General features: G+C 40.2%; 1 protein-coding gene across 1 annotated transcript; it reads right to left on the minus strand.

Annotated features, from left to right (window-relative positions):
* Positions 1-12,291: 12,291 nt before the first annotated feature.
* LOC125388936 (olfactory receptor 8G18-like) lies at positions 12,292-13,236 on the minus strand. Its single transcript, XM_048417314.2, has one exon. It carries the CDS (start codon positions 13,234-13,236, stop codon positions 12,292-12,294), a length of 945 nt encoding a protein of 314 aa, XP_048273271.2.
* Between the last annotated feature and the right edge of the window lie 490 nt (positions 13,237-13,726).

Here is a 13,726-nt window from a genome sequence, read left to right on the forward strand (position 1 = left end):
TGCCTGAACCGGCCTTGGCCCATAACCATACTGATGAATATTTTGCTTATTACCATAGATCCTTCATCTGGCGATGGATGGCGATACAGATGGAGACCCACATTGGAGCACCGGACTGAGTCCCCCAAGGTCCAAATGAGGAACAGAAGGACGGAGAAAATGACGAAGGACTGCAAGGTATGCTATCACCCACTGATACAAGGGGTCGAATCTAATGAGAGTTTTCCAAGGGCAGTTGGACTGCGACTGAACGAGCCCGTGATCCAACCAGATTCTCTGAATGTGGCCGGATTCTCTGGATGTGGCTGGCCCGGAGTCTTTCTGAGAAGCCATTGACAATGACACTGGGACTAGTTTCCTCTGCATATACTGGATTTTTGAGATCCAGTCTGTTTGGATACTCACCTTCCTGGACCTGGAGGGAGGGGGGACGAACTTGAACTGCCCACAGGGCTGGAAACCCTGACTGCCCTTAGGGACAAAGAGGGAGGAGGAGAGGGAGGGGGGAGTGGGAGGGTGTTGGGAAGAGGGGCGTAAATGGAAACTTTTATAATTTAATAAAATTACTTAAAAAAAAACCTAAAAAAAAAGAACTTTAAGTCTTTGAAGAAAGAACCTGAAGAGGACACCAGAAAATGGAAAGACCTCCCATGTTCTTGGATGAGTAGGATCAACATAGTAAAAATGGCAATTCTACCAAAGGCAATGTATAAATACAACGCAATCCCCATTAAAATCCCAACAAAATTCTTCACATACCTTGAGAGAACAATAATCAACTTTATATGGAAAAACAGAAAACCCAGGATAGTCAAAACAATCCTATACAATAAAGTAACTTCTGGAGGCATTACCATCCCTGACTTCAAACTCTATTACAGAGCTTCAGTAATGAAAACAGCTTGGTATTGTCATGAAAAAGAGAAGTCAAACAATGGAATCAAATAGAAGACCCAGATATTAGTCCAGGAACTTATGAACACCTGATTTTTGACAAAGGGGCTAAAATTATACAACGGAAGAAAGAAAGCATCTACAACAAATGGCGCTGGTATAACTGGGTGTCAACCTGTAGAAGAATGAAAATAGATCCATATCTATCACCATGCACAAAACTCAAGTCCAAATGGACTAGAGACCTTAATATTAATTTGACCACACTTAACCTGATAGAAGAGAAAGTGGGAAGTAGACTGCAACACATAAGCACAGGAGACCACTTCCTACATATAACTCCAGTAGCACAGACAATAAGGGCAATATTGAATAAATGGGGCCTCCTAAAACTGAGAAGCTTCTGTAAAGGAAAGAACACTCTCATTAAGACAAAAAGGCATCCTACTGAATGGGAAAAGATCTTCACCAATCCTGCATCAGACAAAGGTCTGATCTCAAAAATATATTAAGAACTCAAGAAACTAGACATTAAAACTTTAATTAACCCAATTAAAAAATGGAACACTGAACTGAAAAGATAATTCTCAACAGAAGAACTTTGATGGCCAAGAGACACTTAAGGTCATGTTCAACTTCCTTAGCAATCAGTGAAATGAAAATCAAAACAACTTTGCGATACCATCTTATACCTGTCAGAATGGCTAAAATAAAAAAAAAAAAGAAATCAATGATAGCCATTGCTGGAGAAGATGTGGAGTAAAGGGAACACTCATCCATTGTTGGTGGGATTGCAAACTTGTGCAACAACTTTGGAAATCAGTGTGGCAGTTTCTCTGGAAATTCGGAATCAACCTACCTCAGTTTTGAGAAATTCCTCTCTTGGGAATATAACCAAGAGATTCCCTATCATACAAACATTTGTTCAACTATGTTAATAGCAGCATTATTTGTAATAGCCAGTACCTGGAAACAACCTAGATGCCCCTTAATGGAAGAATGGATAAAGAAAGTATGGAATATATACACATTAGAGTACTACTCAGGGGGAAAAAACGACATTTTGAATTTTGCATGCAAATGGATGGAAATAGAAAACACTATCCTGTGTGAGATAATCTAGACCCAAAAAGATGAATATGGTATGTAGTCACTCCTTTGTGGACTCTAGCCATAAACCAAGGTCATTAAGGCTATAGTTCACAAGCCCAGAGAAGCCAAAGAACAAGGTGAACCCAAAGAAAAACATATATAGATCCTCCTGGAAATTGAAAGCAAACAAGATTGCAGGGTAAAGTTGTGAGCATGGTGGTGGGGACAGGGATATGGTAAGGTTTGGGGAAAGGGGAGTGGGGAGAAGGAAGGGAGAAGGGAAGGACTGACAACAGCTTGTGGGAGTGGGAGGGTAGAGATGGAGGAAGGGCGGATATAGGAGCCGGGAAGAAGATACCTACATTAACAGATCCATTTTAGGGCTGGCAAGAGACTTGGCTCTAGAGTTGATCTCAGGTGTCCATAATGATGTACCCAGCTAGGTCCTTGGACAACAGAGCAGAGGGTGCCTGAGCTGTCCTTGCTCCACTTTCGTGCTGATGATTATCTCCAATATCACCATAGAATCTTTGTCTGAGGACGGATGGGGATAGAGACAGAGACTCTCATCAGAGCAATGGACTGAGCTCTCAAGGTCTAGTTGAAAGGCAGAAGGAGGGAGAAGATGAGAAAGGAAGTCAGGACCACAACAACTGATCCAACAACTGATGCAGTGTGCCTGTTCTAATGGGAACTCACCAAATCCAGCAGGACTAGGTCTGAATGAGTATGTGATCAAACCGGACTCTCTGATTGTTGCTGACAATGGGGGCTGGCTGAGAAGCCATTGATAAAAGCACTGGGACTTTTTTATGGCATGTTCTGGCTTTTTGGGACCCTAGTCTATATGTATGCACAGCTCTCTAGACCTGAATGTAGTGGGGAGGGCCTTGGATTTCTCAAGGGGCAGGCTTTCCTGCCCTGGGCAAGCAGGGTGGATGAGGAAGGAGGGAATGTGGGGGAGTTGGAGGGGATTGGGAGGAGGGAAGGAAGTGTAAATATTTGAATGGAAAAATAAAAATAAAAAACAAAAAATAATACCTCACAAGTATTCACTCTATTACCTTCTATTATTATCCACTTTTTTTTGAACAAACATAGTTTTTACTCAAAGCCTCTACCTGACACAAGTAATAATCAACAACCCCTAAATGGTGTTCCAAACCCTGAGGACAAAACTTTTTTGGAAGAAGGGGTGTTGTCATCTAGAATTGCTTCCCATTAACGGGGAATAATGTTCAATTTATGGGATTCTACAAAAGTAAAGTGATGGTTAAGTTTCAAGATTACTGTCTAGTATAGCTGCAAATGATTTCAGAGCAGTTCATATGGTTTTTTCCAAAGTTCCTGTTTGACATTCTGGCCAGAACTCCATGAGAAGGTGTGCCATTTCAGCAGCCAGTACCCAAAAACCAATCTTATAGTAGTACTATCAGCATCACTATGTCATCTCAACCTTGTGGAGTTGTTGTTGTGGGGCCCCATCTTCTTTTAAGGTAAATCTCTATTGCTGAAGACACACAGGATTCTGACACAGGACTTGGATGAATAGAGCTGAATTGGGCCTAGAATCCTACTCCAAATGGGACTAGCTTTCATAGTATGGAAAAATGTTACATAACTGCCACATTGCCAAAGGAATAAAACCATTGTAATTCAACCTAGCTGTGACACCTAGGAACCACCATAATAACCAGCAAGACAAGCTGTCCCTAAAGGTACAAGAATGGCAGTGACATCATGACATCAATCAATATCTATGAAATTGCACTTGAGATCCACTCAAGAGGCTGAAACTTCATGCCTGATTCTATAAAGGCAGTCAACTATGAGTTGCTGATAAGGTCATGGAACAAAGGAGAATCTAATAGTGAAATTTTCCTAAACTAGTATAATCTCTAACTGCATGCTTAGTACTCATTGGCTCACCCACAGGTAAGTAGAACTCTTCCTAAGGCAGATGGAAACCACTGTAGAAATCTATAGCTTGAATGATAGAAAGAAAAACTGATGCTGGGGAGAAGAGCCACAGTGGATCCATCTAGAATACAAGCTGCCACATAAGACTCAGGGAATATTTAGAGGAAAAAGAAAGTATGTTCTAAGTTCTAAGGGTCAGAGGACAAGGAAAACTGTGATAAGACTGTGTTTTATACATCTGAGAGGAAAATAGCACCATGATTCTTATCAATATAGTTTGCTAAACAAGGGTTAGAATTTGTATACTTGGCACATCAATTTATAAGATAGAAAATTTGGGGGAATTTTTACACTAGATGAAGACTAAAGACTATTATTGGTTACTAAGAACAGAATCAGTTTTCTACGGTGGGACATTGGTCTGTATCCTGCCAATCATATTTTAAATAAACACTGATTGGCAATTAGCCAGGCAGGAAGTATAGGCAGGACAACTACACATGAAGTAAAAGGCGGGTCAATGGGAACAGGAGAATTCTGGGAAAGAGGAAGCCCATTCCTCTGCAGTTGTGAGTCTGCCACAAAAGAAGAAAGATGTGATTACTGAAAAAAGGTACCGAGCCATATGACTAACATATATTAGAATAATGACTAATATAAATTATTGGGAATATACCCAAGAGATGACCTATAATACTACAAAAGCATTTGTTCAACCATGTTCATAGCAGCACTATTTGTAATATCCAGAACCTGGAAACAACCTAGATGCCCCTCAATGGAAGAATGGATAAAGAAAGTGTGGAATATATACACATTAGAGTACTACTTAGGGGTAAAAAACAATGACATCTTGAATTTTGCTTGCAAATGGATGGAAATAGAAAAGACTGTCCTGAGTGAGGGAACACAGACCCAAAAAGATGAATATGGTATGTACTCACTCATAAACGACTTCTAGCCATAAATAAAGGACATTGAGCCTATAATTAGTGATCCTAGAGAAGCTAAATAAGAAGTTGAACCCAAAGAAAATCATATAGGCATCGTCCTGGATATTGGAAGTAGACAAGATCCCAAAAATTGGGAACTTGGGGGTGGGGGTGGGGTGGAGGTAAGGGGACATGGGTAGAAAGAAGGGAGAAGGGAAGGAAGGGAGAGAATGGGGTTTTTGATGGTTGGGATGGAGGAAGGGTGGATATGGAAGAAGGGAAATAGATATCTCAATTAAGGGAGCCATTTTAGTATTGGCAAGAGACTTGACTCTAGAGGGGTTTTCAGGTATTCAAGGAGATATCCCCAGCTTGTTCCTTGGGCAGCTGAGGAGAGGGCGCCTGAACTCGCCCTATCCTATAGCCACACTAATGAACATCTTGCATATCACCATAGAACCTTCATCTGGTGATGGATGGAGATAGAGACAGATAACCACATTGGGGCATTGGACTGAGCTTCCAAGGTCCAAATGAGGAGCAGAAGGAGAGATAACATGAGCAAGGAAGTCAGGACCACAAGGGGTGCATCCACCCACTGAGACGGTGGGAGTGATCTCATGGGAGCTCACCAAGGCCAGCTGGACTTTGACTGATGGAGCATATGATCAAATCAGACTCTCTGAACGTGGCTGACAATGAGGGCTGACTGAGAAGCCAAGGACAATGGCACTGGGTTCTGATTCTACTACATGTACTGGCTTTGTGGGAGCTTAGTCTGTTTGGATGCTTACCTTCCTAGACCTGAATTGAGGGGGGAGGACCTTGGACTTCCCACAACGCAGGGAACTCTGACTACTCTATGGACTGGAAAGGGAGGAGAAGGGAGGGGGGGAGGTGGAAGGAAATGGAAGGAGGGGAGTAGGTGGAAATTTTTAATTAAAAAAAGAAAGAATCCCTTCCTTTATTCTTCCCTGCCTCCTCGGGGCCATAAAACCACATAGCTCAGCTGGCTAGCAAGCAGGGACTAGGCTGGAAGTGCACCCTGGCAGGAGGGAGTTCCTGTGTTTCCAGTGAAAAGGCAGGCCCTGTGTCAGCTCAGCAAGATACATGGCCAGCAAGGAGCACTAATCCTCTACCAGAAGATTCATCATTGGGGTGAGTTTGCTCTGACCTGTGGCAGAAGCCCGGCAAGGAGGAGCTCAGACATTCGCTGTCCCCCTTGACTCCCTGGTCACTTTGCAGGGACTAAGACCTCTCGCCTCCTAGCCCATTCCACCCTTTACCCAGGAACCCCTTCCTTTATTCCTCCCAGCCTCCTCGGGGTCATAAAATCACCCAGCTCAGCAGGCTAGCAAGCTGGGACTAGGCTGGAAGTGCACCATGGCAGGAGGGAGTTCCTGTATTTCAATAGCCTACCGGTGAAAAGGCAGGCCCTGTGACAGCTCAGCAAGATTTCTGGTCAGCAGGAGCACTGATCATCTAGCAGAAGATTCATCAGAGCGGAGAACCTGACCCGGTACCAGAAGATCCATTAGAGAACATTTGAAGAAAGAGATGGGCAGACGCCAAGGCAGGAATTCCTCCAACAATCTAAAAAACAACATGAAAACACCAGATCCCAGCGACCCTACAAGAGAGGGACTTGAACCACCTAATCCAGAAGAAGTAGAAAAAGGTGCCATTCTGAAAGCAATAGAGTCCCTTAAACAGGATATGAATAACTCCCTTAAAGAAATGGATGAGAAGTATAACAAAAAGTTGGAGGAAATGAGTAAAGAAGTGGAAGAGAAGTATAAAAAAATTGAAGAACTGAGTAAATCTGTAAATGATACCCTGGAAAACCAAGAAAAAAACAATCAAACAGGTAAGGGAAATAGTTCAAGAAATGAAAACTGAAATGGAAGCAATGAAGAAAACACCAACCGAGGACCAACTGGATATGGAAAATCTAGGTAAACAAACAGAGACTACAGAATCAAGCATAACCAATACAATACAAGAGATAGAAGAAAGATTCTCAGATTCTGAAGACGCCATAGAGAAAATAAAAGCTCTGATCAAAGAAAACAGCAAATCCAACAAATTCTTTTCACAAAACATTCAAGAAGTCTGGAACATAATAAAAAGACCAAAACTAAGAATAATAGGAGTAGAAGAAGGAGAAGAACTGCAGATCAAAGGCCAAGAAAATATATTCAACAATATTATAGAAGAAAACTTTCCCAACCTAAAGAACAATGTTCTTATGAAGGTTCAAGAAGCATACAGAACACCAAATAGACTGGATCAAAAAAAATCATCCCCTCGCAATATAATAATCTAAACACAAAACATACAGATTAAAGAAAGAATATAAAGAGCTACAAAGGAAAAAGGTCAAGTAACTTATAAAGGTAAACCTATCAGACTTACACCAGACTTCTCTATGGAAACCATGAAAGCCAGAAAGTCCTGGATAGAGGTACTGCAGAAACTAAGAGACCATGGATGCAAACCAAGACTAATATACTCAGTCAAGCTATCATTCACTATCAATGGAGAAAACAAAATATTCCAGGATAAAAACAAATTTAAATACGTAGCCACAAATCCAGCCCTACAGAAAGTAATAGAAGGAAAATCGCAACCCAAGGTATCTAACATTGCCAACACTGTGTACATTAACTCAGACATCTAGCAACCCTTCACCAGCACAACACAAAGAAGGGAAACACCCAAACTCTACTACACAAAAAAAAATAAAAAATAAAATAACCAGAGTTAGCAACCACTGGTCTTTAATATCACTTAATATCACTCAACTCACCTATAAAAAGACACAGACTAAGAGATTGTATACAAAAACAGGATCCAATATTTTGCTATTTACAAGAAACACAACTCATCCACAAAGACAGACATCTACTCAGAGTAAAGGGTTGAGTAAAGGTTTTTCAAGCAAATGGACCTAAGAAACAAGCAGATGTGGCCGTTCTAATTTCCAACAAAATTGACTTCAAACTAAAATCAATCAGAAGAAATGGAGAAGGACATTTTATACTCATAACAGGAAAAATTCATCAGGAGGAAGTCTCAATCCTGAATATCTATGCCCCTAATATAAAAGCACCAACTTATGTAAAAGAGAAACTTCTGGAACTCAGAGCAGTCATCAAACCACACACGCTAATAGTAGGAGACTTCAACACACCTCTCTCACCAATGGACAGGTCAATCAGACAGAAACCTAACAGAGAAATAAGAGAAGTAATAAAGGTAATGAATCAAATGGACTTAAAAGATATCTATAGAACATTCTACCCAAATAGGAAAGATTATAACTTCTTCTCTGCAGCTCATGGAACCATCTCAAAAATTGACCACATACTCGGTAACAAAGCAAACTTCCACAGATACAAAGAAATATTAGTAACCACCTGTGTCTTGTCGGATCACCATGGAATAAAGTTAGAATTCAACAACAGTGCTACCCCCAGGAAGCCAACAAACTCATGGAATCTGAACAGTCAACTACTGAATAACCCCTGGGTCAAGGAAGAAATAAAGAAAGAAATTAAAGTCTTCCTTGAATTTAATGAAAATAAAGACACAACATGCTCAAACCTATGGGACACTATGAACGTAGTGCTAAGAGGAAAGTTCATAGCACTAAGTGCCCAATTAAAGAAAACTGAGAGAGTACACATTGGAGACTTAACAGCACACTTGAAAGCTCTAGAAAAAAAAGAAGCAGATTCACCCAGGAGGAGTAGAAGACTGGAAATAATCAGACTGAGGGCTGAAATCAACAAAATAGAAACACAGAAAACAATCCAAAGAAACAATGAAACAGAAAGCTGGTTCCTGGAGAAAATCAACAAGATTGACAAACCCCTATCCAAACTAATCAAATGGCAGTGAGAGAACATGCAAATTAATAAGACCAGAAATGAAAAGGGGGACATAACCACAGACATAGAGGAAATTCAGAGAATCATTAGATCTTACTACAAAAGCCTGTATGCCACAAAATTGGAAAATGTAAAAGAATTGGAAATTTTTTTAGATAAGTACCATATACCAAAGTTGAACCAAGACCAGGTGAACAATCTAAATAGAACTGTTAGTTGTGAAGTATTAGAAGCTGTTATCAAAAATCTCCCTACCAAAAAAAGCCCAGGACTAGTTGGTTTCAATGCAGAATTCTAATAGAACTTCCAGGAAGAGCTAATACCTTTATTCCTTAATAAATTTCACAATATAGAAGCAGAAGAGTTATTGCCGAACTCCTTTTATGAAGCTACAGTTACTCTGATACCAAAACTACACAAAGACACAACCAAGAAAGAATTACAGGCCAATCTCACTCATGAACATCGATGTGAAAATTCTCAATAAAATACTGGCAAACCGTATCCAAGAACACATTAGAAAAATTATCCATTATGATCAAGTAGGCTTCATTCCAGAGATGCAGGACTGGTTCAACATACGTAAATCTATCATTGTAATCCATAATATAAATAAACTGAAAGAAAAAAACCATATGATTATTTCATTGAATGCTGAAAAAGCATTTGACAAAATTCAACACTCCTTTTTGATAAAGATGTTGGAGCGATTGGGGATACAAGGACCATATGTAAATATAATAAAAGCTATCTACAGCAAGCTGACAGCTACCATCAAATTGAATGGAGAGAAACTCAAAGCCATTCCACTAAAATCAGGAACACAACAAGGCTGTCCACTCTCTCCATACCTCTTTAATATAGTGCTTGAAGTTCTTGCAATAGCAATAAGACAACATAAGGGAATCAAGGGGATTCGAATTGGAAAGGATGAAGTTAAACTTTCGCTATTAACAGACGATATGATAGTGTACATAAGCGAAACAAAAAACTCTACCAAAGAACTCCTACAGCTGATAAACACCTTTAGTAACATGGCAGGATACAAGATCAACTCCAAAAAATCAGTTGCCCTCCTATACACAAAGGATAAAGAGGCAGAGAGGGAAATCAGAGAAACATCACATTTAACAATAGCCACAATTAGCATATTTGGGGTAACTCTAACCAAGGAAGTGAAAGATTTATTTGACAAGAACTTTAAGTCTTTGAAGAAAGAACTTGAGGAGGATATCAGAACGTGGAAAGATCTCCCTTGCTCTTGGATTTGGAGGATCAACACAGTAAAATTGGCAATTCTACCAAAAGCAATCTATAGATTCAATGCAATCCCCATCAAAATCCCATGAAACTTCTTCACAGACCTTGAGAGAACAATAGTCAAGTTTATATGGCAAAACCAAAAACCCAGGATAGACAAAACAATCTTATACAATAAAGGAACTTCTGGAGGCATTATCACCCCTGACTTCAAACTCTATTACAGAGCTACAGCATTGAAAACAGCTTGGTATTGGCATCAAAACAGAGAAGTCGACCTATGGAATCAAATAGAAGACCTGAATATTAACCCACAACCAGAACCTGGAAACAACCCAGGTGCCCCTCAATAGAAGAATGGTTAAAGATGGTGTGGAGCATATACACATTGGAGTTTTACTCAGTGGTAAAAAACAATGACATTTTGAATTTTGCATGCAAATAGATGGAAATAGAAAACACATTCCTGAGTGAGGTAACCCAGACCCCAAAAGAGGAATATGGTATGTACTCACTCATAAGTGGATTCTATCCGTAATTAAAGAACATTGAGCCTATAATTCGTGATCCTAGAGAAGTTAAATAAGAAGGTGAACCCGAAGAAAATCATATAGTTATCCTCCTTGATATTGGACGTAGACAAGATTGCCAGGCAAACTTGTGTGCACGGGGGGGGGGGGGGGGGGGGGGGTGGATGGAGGCGTGGAAGGGTGGAAGTAAGGGGAGAGGGCTAGAGAGAAGGGAGAGTGGGAAGATTGGGGATGGCTTGGGGGAATGGGATGGGGGGAGGGAGGAAGGATAGTTATGGGAGCAGGGAGGTATATATCTCAACTAAGGAAGCCATTTTAGGGTTTGCATGAGACTTGATTCTGGAGAAGTTCCCAGGCTCAAGGAGAGGTCAAGATTGTTCCCTGGGCAGCAGAGGAGAGGGTGCCTGAACTGGCCTTGGCCCATAACCATACTAATGAATATTTTGCATATTACCATAGAACATTCTTCTGGCAATGGATGGAGATAGAGACAGAAACACACATTGGAACACTGGACATAACTCCCTAGGACCAAATGAGAAGCTGATGGAGGGAGAATGTGAGGAAGGAAGGCAGGATCAGAGGGAACCCTCATCCGACGATGGATGGATATAGAGACGCAAACCCACATTGGAGTACTGGTCTGAGCCCCCAAGGTCCAGATGAGGAGCAGAAGGAGAGAGAACATGAAAAAGGATGTCAGGACCGCGAGGAGTGCATTCACCCGCTGATACATGGGGACTTATGGAATGATAGCTCACCAAGGCCTGCTGGACTGGGACTGAACGAGCATGTGATCAAACCGGATTCTCTGAATGTGGCTGACATGGGGGCCGACTGAGAAGCCATTGACAATGGCACTGGGTCTTGTTTCGTCTGGATGGACTGGCTTTTTGGAATCCTAGTCTGTTTGGATGCTCACCTTCCTAGACCTGGAGAGAGAGGAGAGGGAGTGGGAGAATGGGAGGGTATTGGGCGGAAACCCTGACTGGTCTTAGGACTGGAGAGGGAGGAGGAGAGGGATGGGGGGAATGGAAGGGTATTGGGAGGAGGAGAGAAAGTGGAAATTTTTATAAATAAATAAATAAGTAAATAAAAATAATAAATAAATAAAAAGAAAGGGAAAAATAGTTAATAAGAAGCCTGAGCTAATGGGCCAATCAGTTAATAATTAATGTAGACTTTTCTTTGATTTCTTTGAGACTGAACAACTGTGGTAACTGGGCAGGACAGAAAACTCAGTCAACAGTTTTTCTTTGGATAAACCCCCTAATATATATGAATTAATACACACATACACACACACACACATACACACATGCATTCAAGGAAAGGATGCCATTCATTGGACAGAGAGCAGGGGTAGCACAGGAGTGCTTAGAAAGAGATGGGGTGAAAGATGTAATTACAGCACTTACAAATAAAATTCTCAAAAATGAATTATAAACAAAAAAGTATCAGGTTTATTGTAATTGAGAATGTAGTTTAATATTTTTAAAGTAACATTTATCAAAAGCAAAAACATATAGCATGATGTACTAAACATTATAGGCATATGAATTCATGTCATCCTTAATATTGGTTTACATTATTTATCCAATGAAAAAACATAATATGTGCATAGAAAATTGAAATTAAAATTTATATTTATAAAAATTATCAAAGTATCCTAGTAAATGAGTAATAATTCTTGCAACTATAATAAAATAAAGCATATCAATTCAAACTATGTATTTGTGAATAACTTTTCTCTAATAAATTATCCTCACGCTACTTCTGAAACATAAATTTTTTTCTTTGAAGTATTTTCTTCAAGGCAACACTGACATCCTTATTTCTCAGGCTGTAGATCAATGGGTTCAGCATGGGAACAACAGTAGTATAAAACACAGATGACACTTTTCCTTGTTCCATTGAGCTGACTGAAGATGGCTGTAAGTACATGAATGCAGCAGAACCATAGAATACAGCAACAGCAGAGATGTGGGAGCTGCAGGTGCTGAAGGCTTTGGACCTGCCCTCAGTGGATTGGATACGCATGATGCTGGTAAAGATGGAGATGTAGGATGTAATAATTGTTAGAATAGGGACAAAGATGTTCACTGTTCCAAAAACTAGAATCAACAATTCACTGATATAGGTATTAGAGCACGCAAGTTTTAAGAGGGGAGGAAGATCACAGAAATAGTGGTTGATCACACCTGATTCATGGAACCGAATCTTTGTCACGAAACCTGTGAGAACTGAAGCACTGAACACACCAAAAACATACACTCCTGAAATCAGGACACTGCAAATCTTATAGGACATGGTTACATTGTACAGCAAGGGATTAAAGATGGCCACATAGCGGTCATATGCCATTACACCTAAAGTGTGACACTCTGCAATGCCAAAAATGATAAAGAAATAGAGCTGAGTCATGCATCCAGGATAGGAGATGAGGTTCTTCTCTGCTAAAAAGCTCACCAGAATTTTAGGAGTAACAATAGTGGACTGACAAAAGTCAATAAAGGACAGACTGCTGAGGAAATAGTACATGGGGTTGTGCAGGTGGGAACTGAGCACAATCAGTGTGATCATGCCCAGATTTCCTACTACAGTGACCATATAGATTCCAGAGAAGAGGAGGAAGAGGGGCAACTGGAGTTCTGGTGTCTCTGAGAGCCCAGTCAAGAAGAACTCAGTCACTGTGCAATGGTTCTCTGCTGCCATATCTTCATTCAGCTCCTGAAAGAGTAAAAGAATTGCTTGAGCCCTGTAGTGGTAGCTTAAGTCTTTAACCAGCACTAGGGAGGGAGAAGCAGGCAAACTGTGAGTTCAAGGCCCGTCTATTCAACTATTCAACAGTGCTAGTTGTAGGAGACACAAGCCTACACAAAGAAATGCTGCCCCAAATAACATATACGTATGTATATTTGTTTGTGTGTGTGTGTGTGTGTGTGTGTGTGGTACATGTGCATATATATACATATATGTATATATATGGGGGTATGTGAATATATAAAGCTGTCAGGATGACTTTATTAAGCTTTTCATGTATACAATATCCACATGTAAATATTTCCTACCTTAGAATACTTTTCTCTATATATAATTACTATGATGGATCATTTGAGATTTATCTTTTATTATTAATTTTAAACTTGTCCTACAAAAATTAAGAATAAATTCATATAATGTATTACCACCATGTTCAAACCTT

This window comes from Myodes glareolus, chromosome 4 (assembly GCF_982192425.1).
Source record: "Myodes glareolus chromosome 4, mMyoGla1.1, whole genome shotgun sequence".
In the NCBI taxonomy this organism is placed as follows: domain Eukaryota; kingdom Metazoa; phylum Chordata; class Mammalia; order Rodentia; family Cricetidae; genus Myodes; species Myodes glareolus.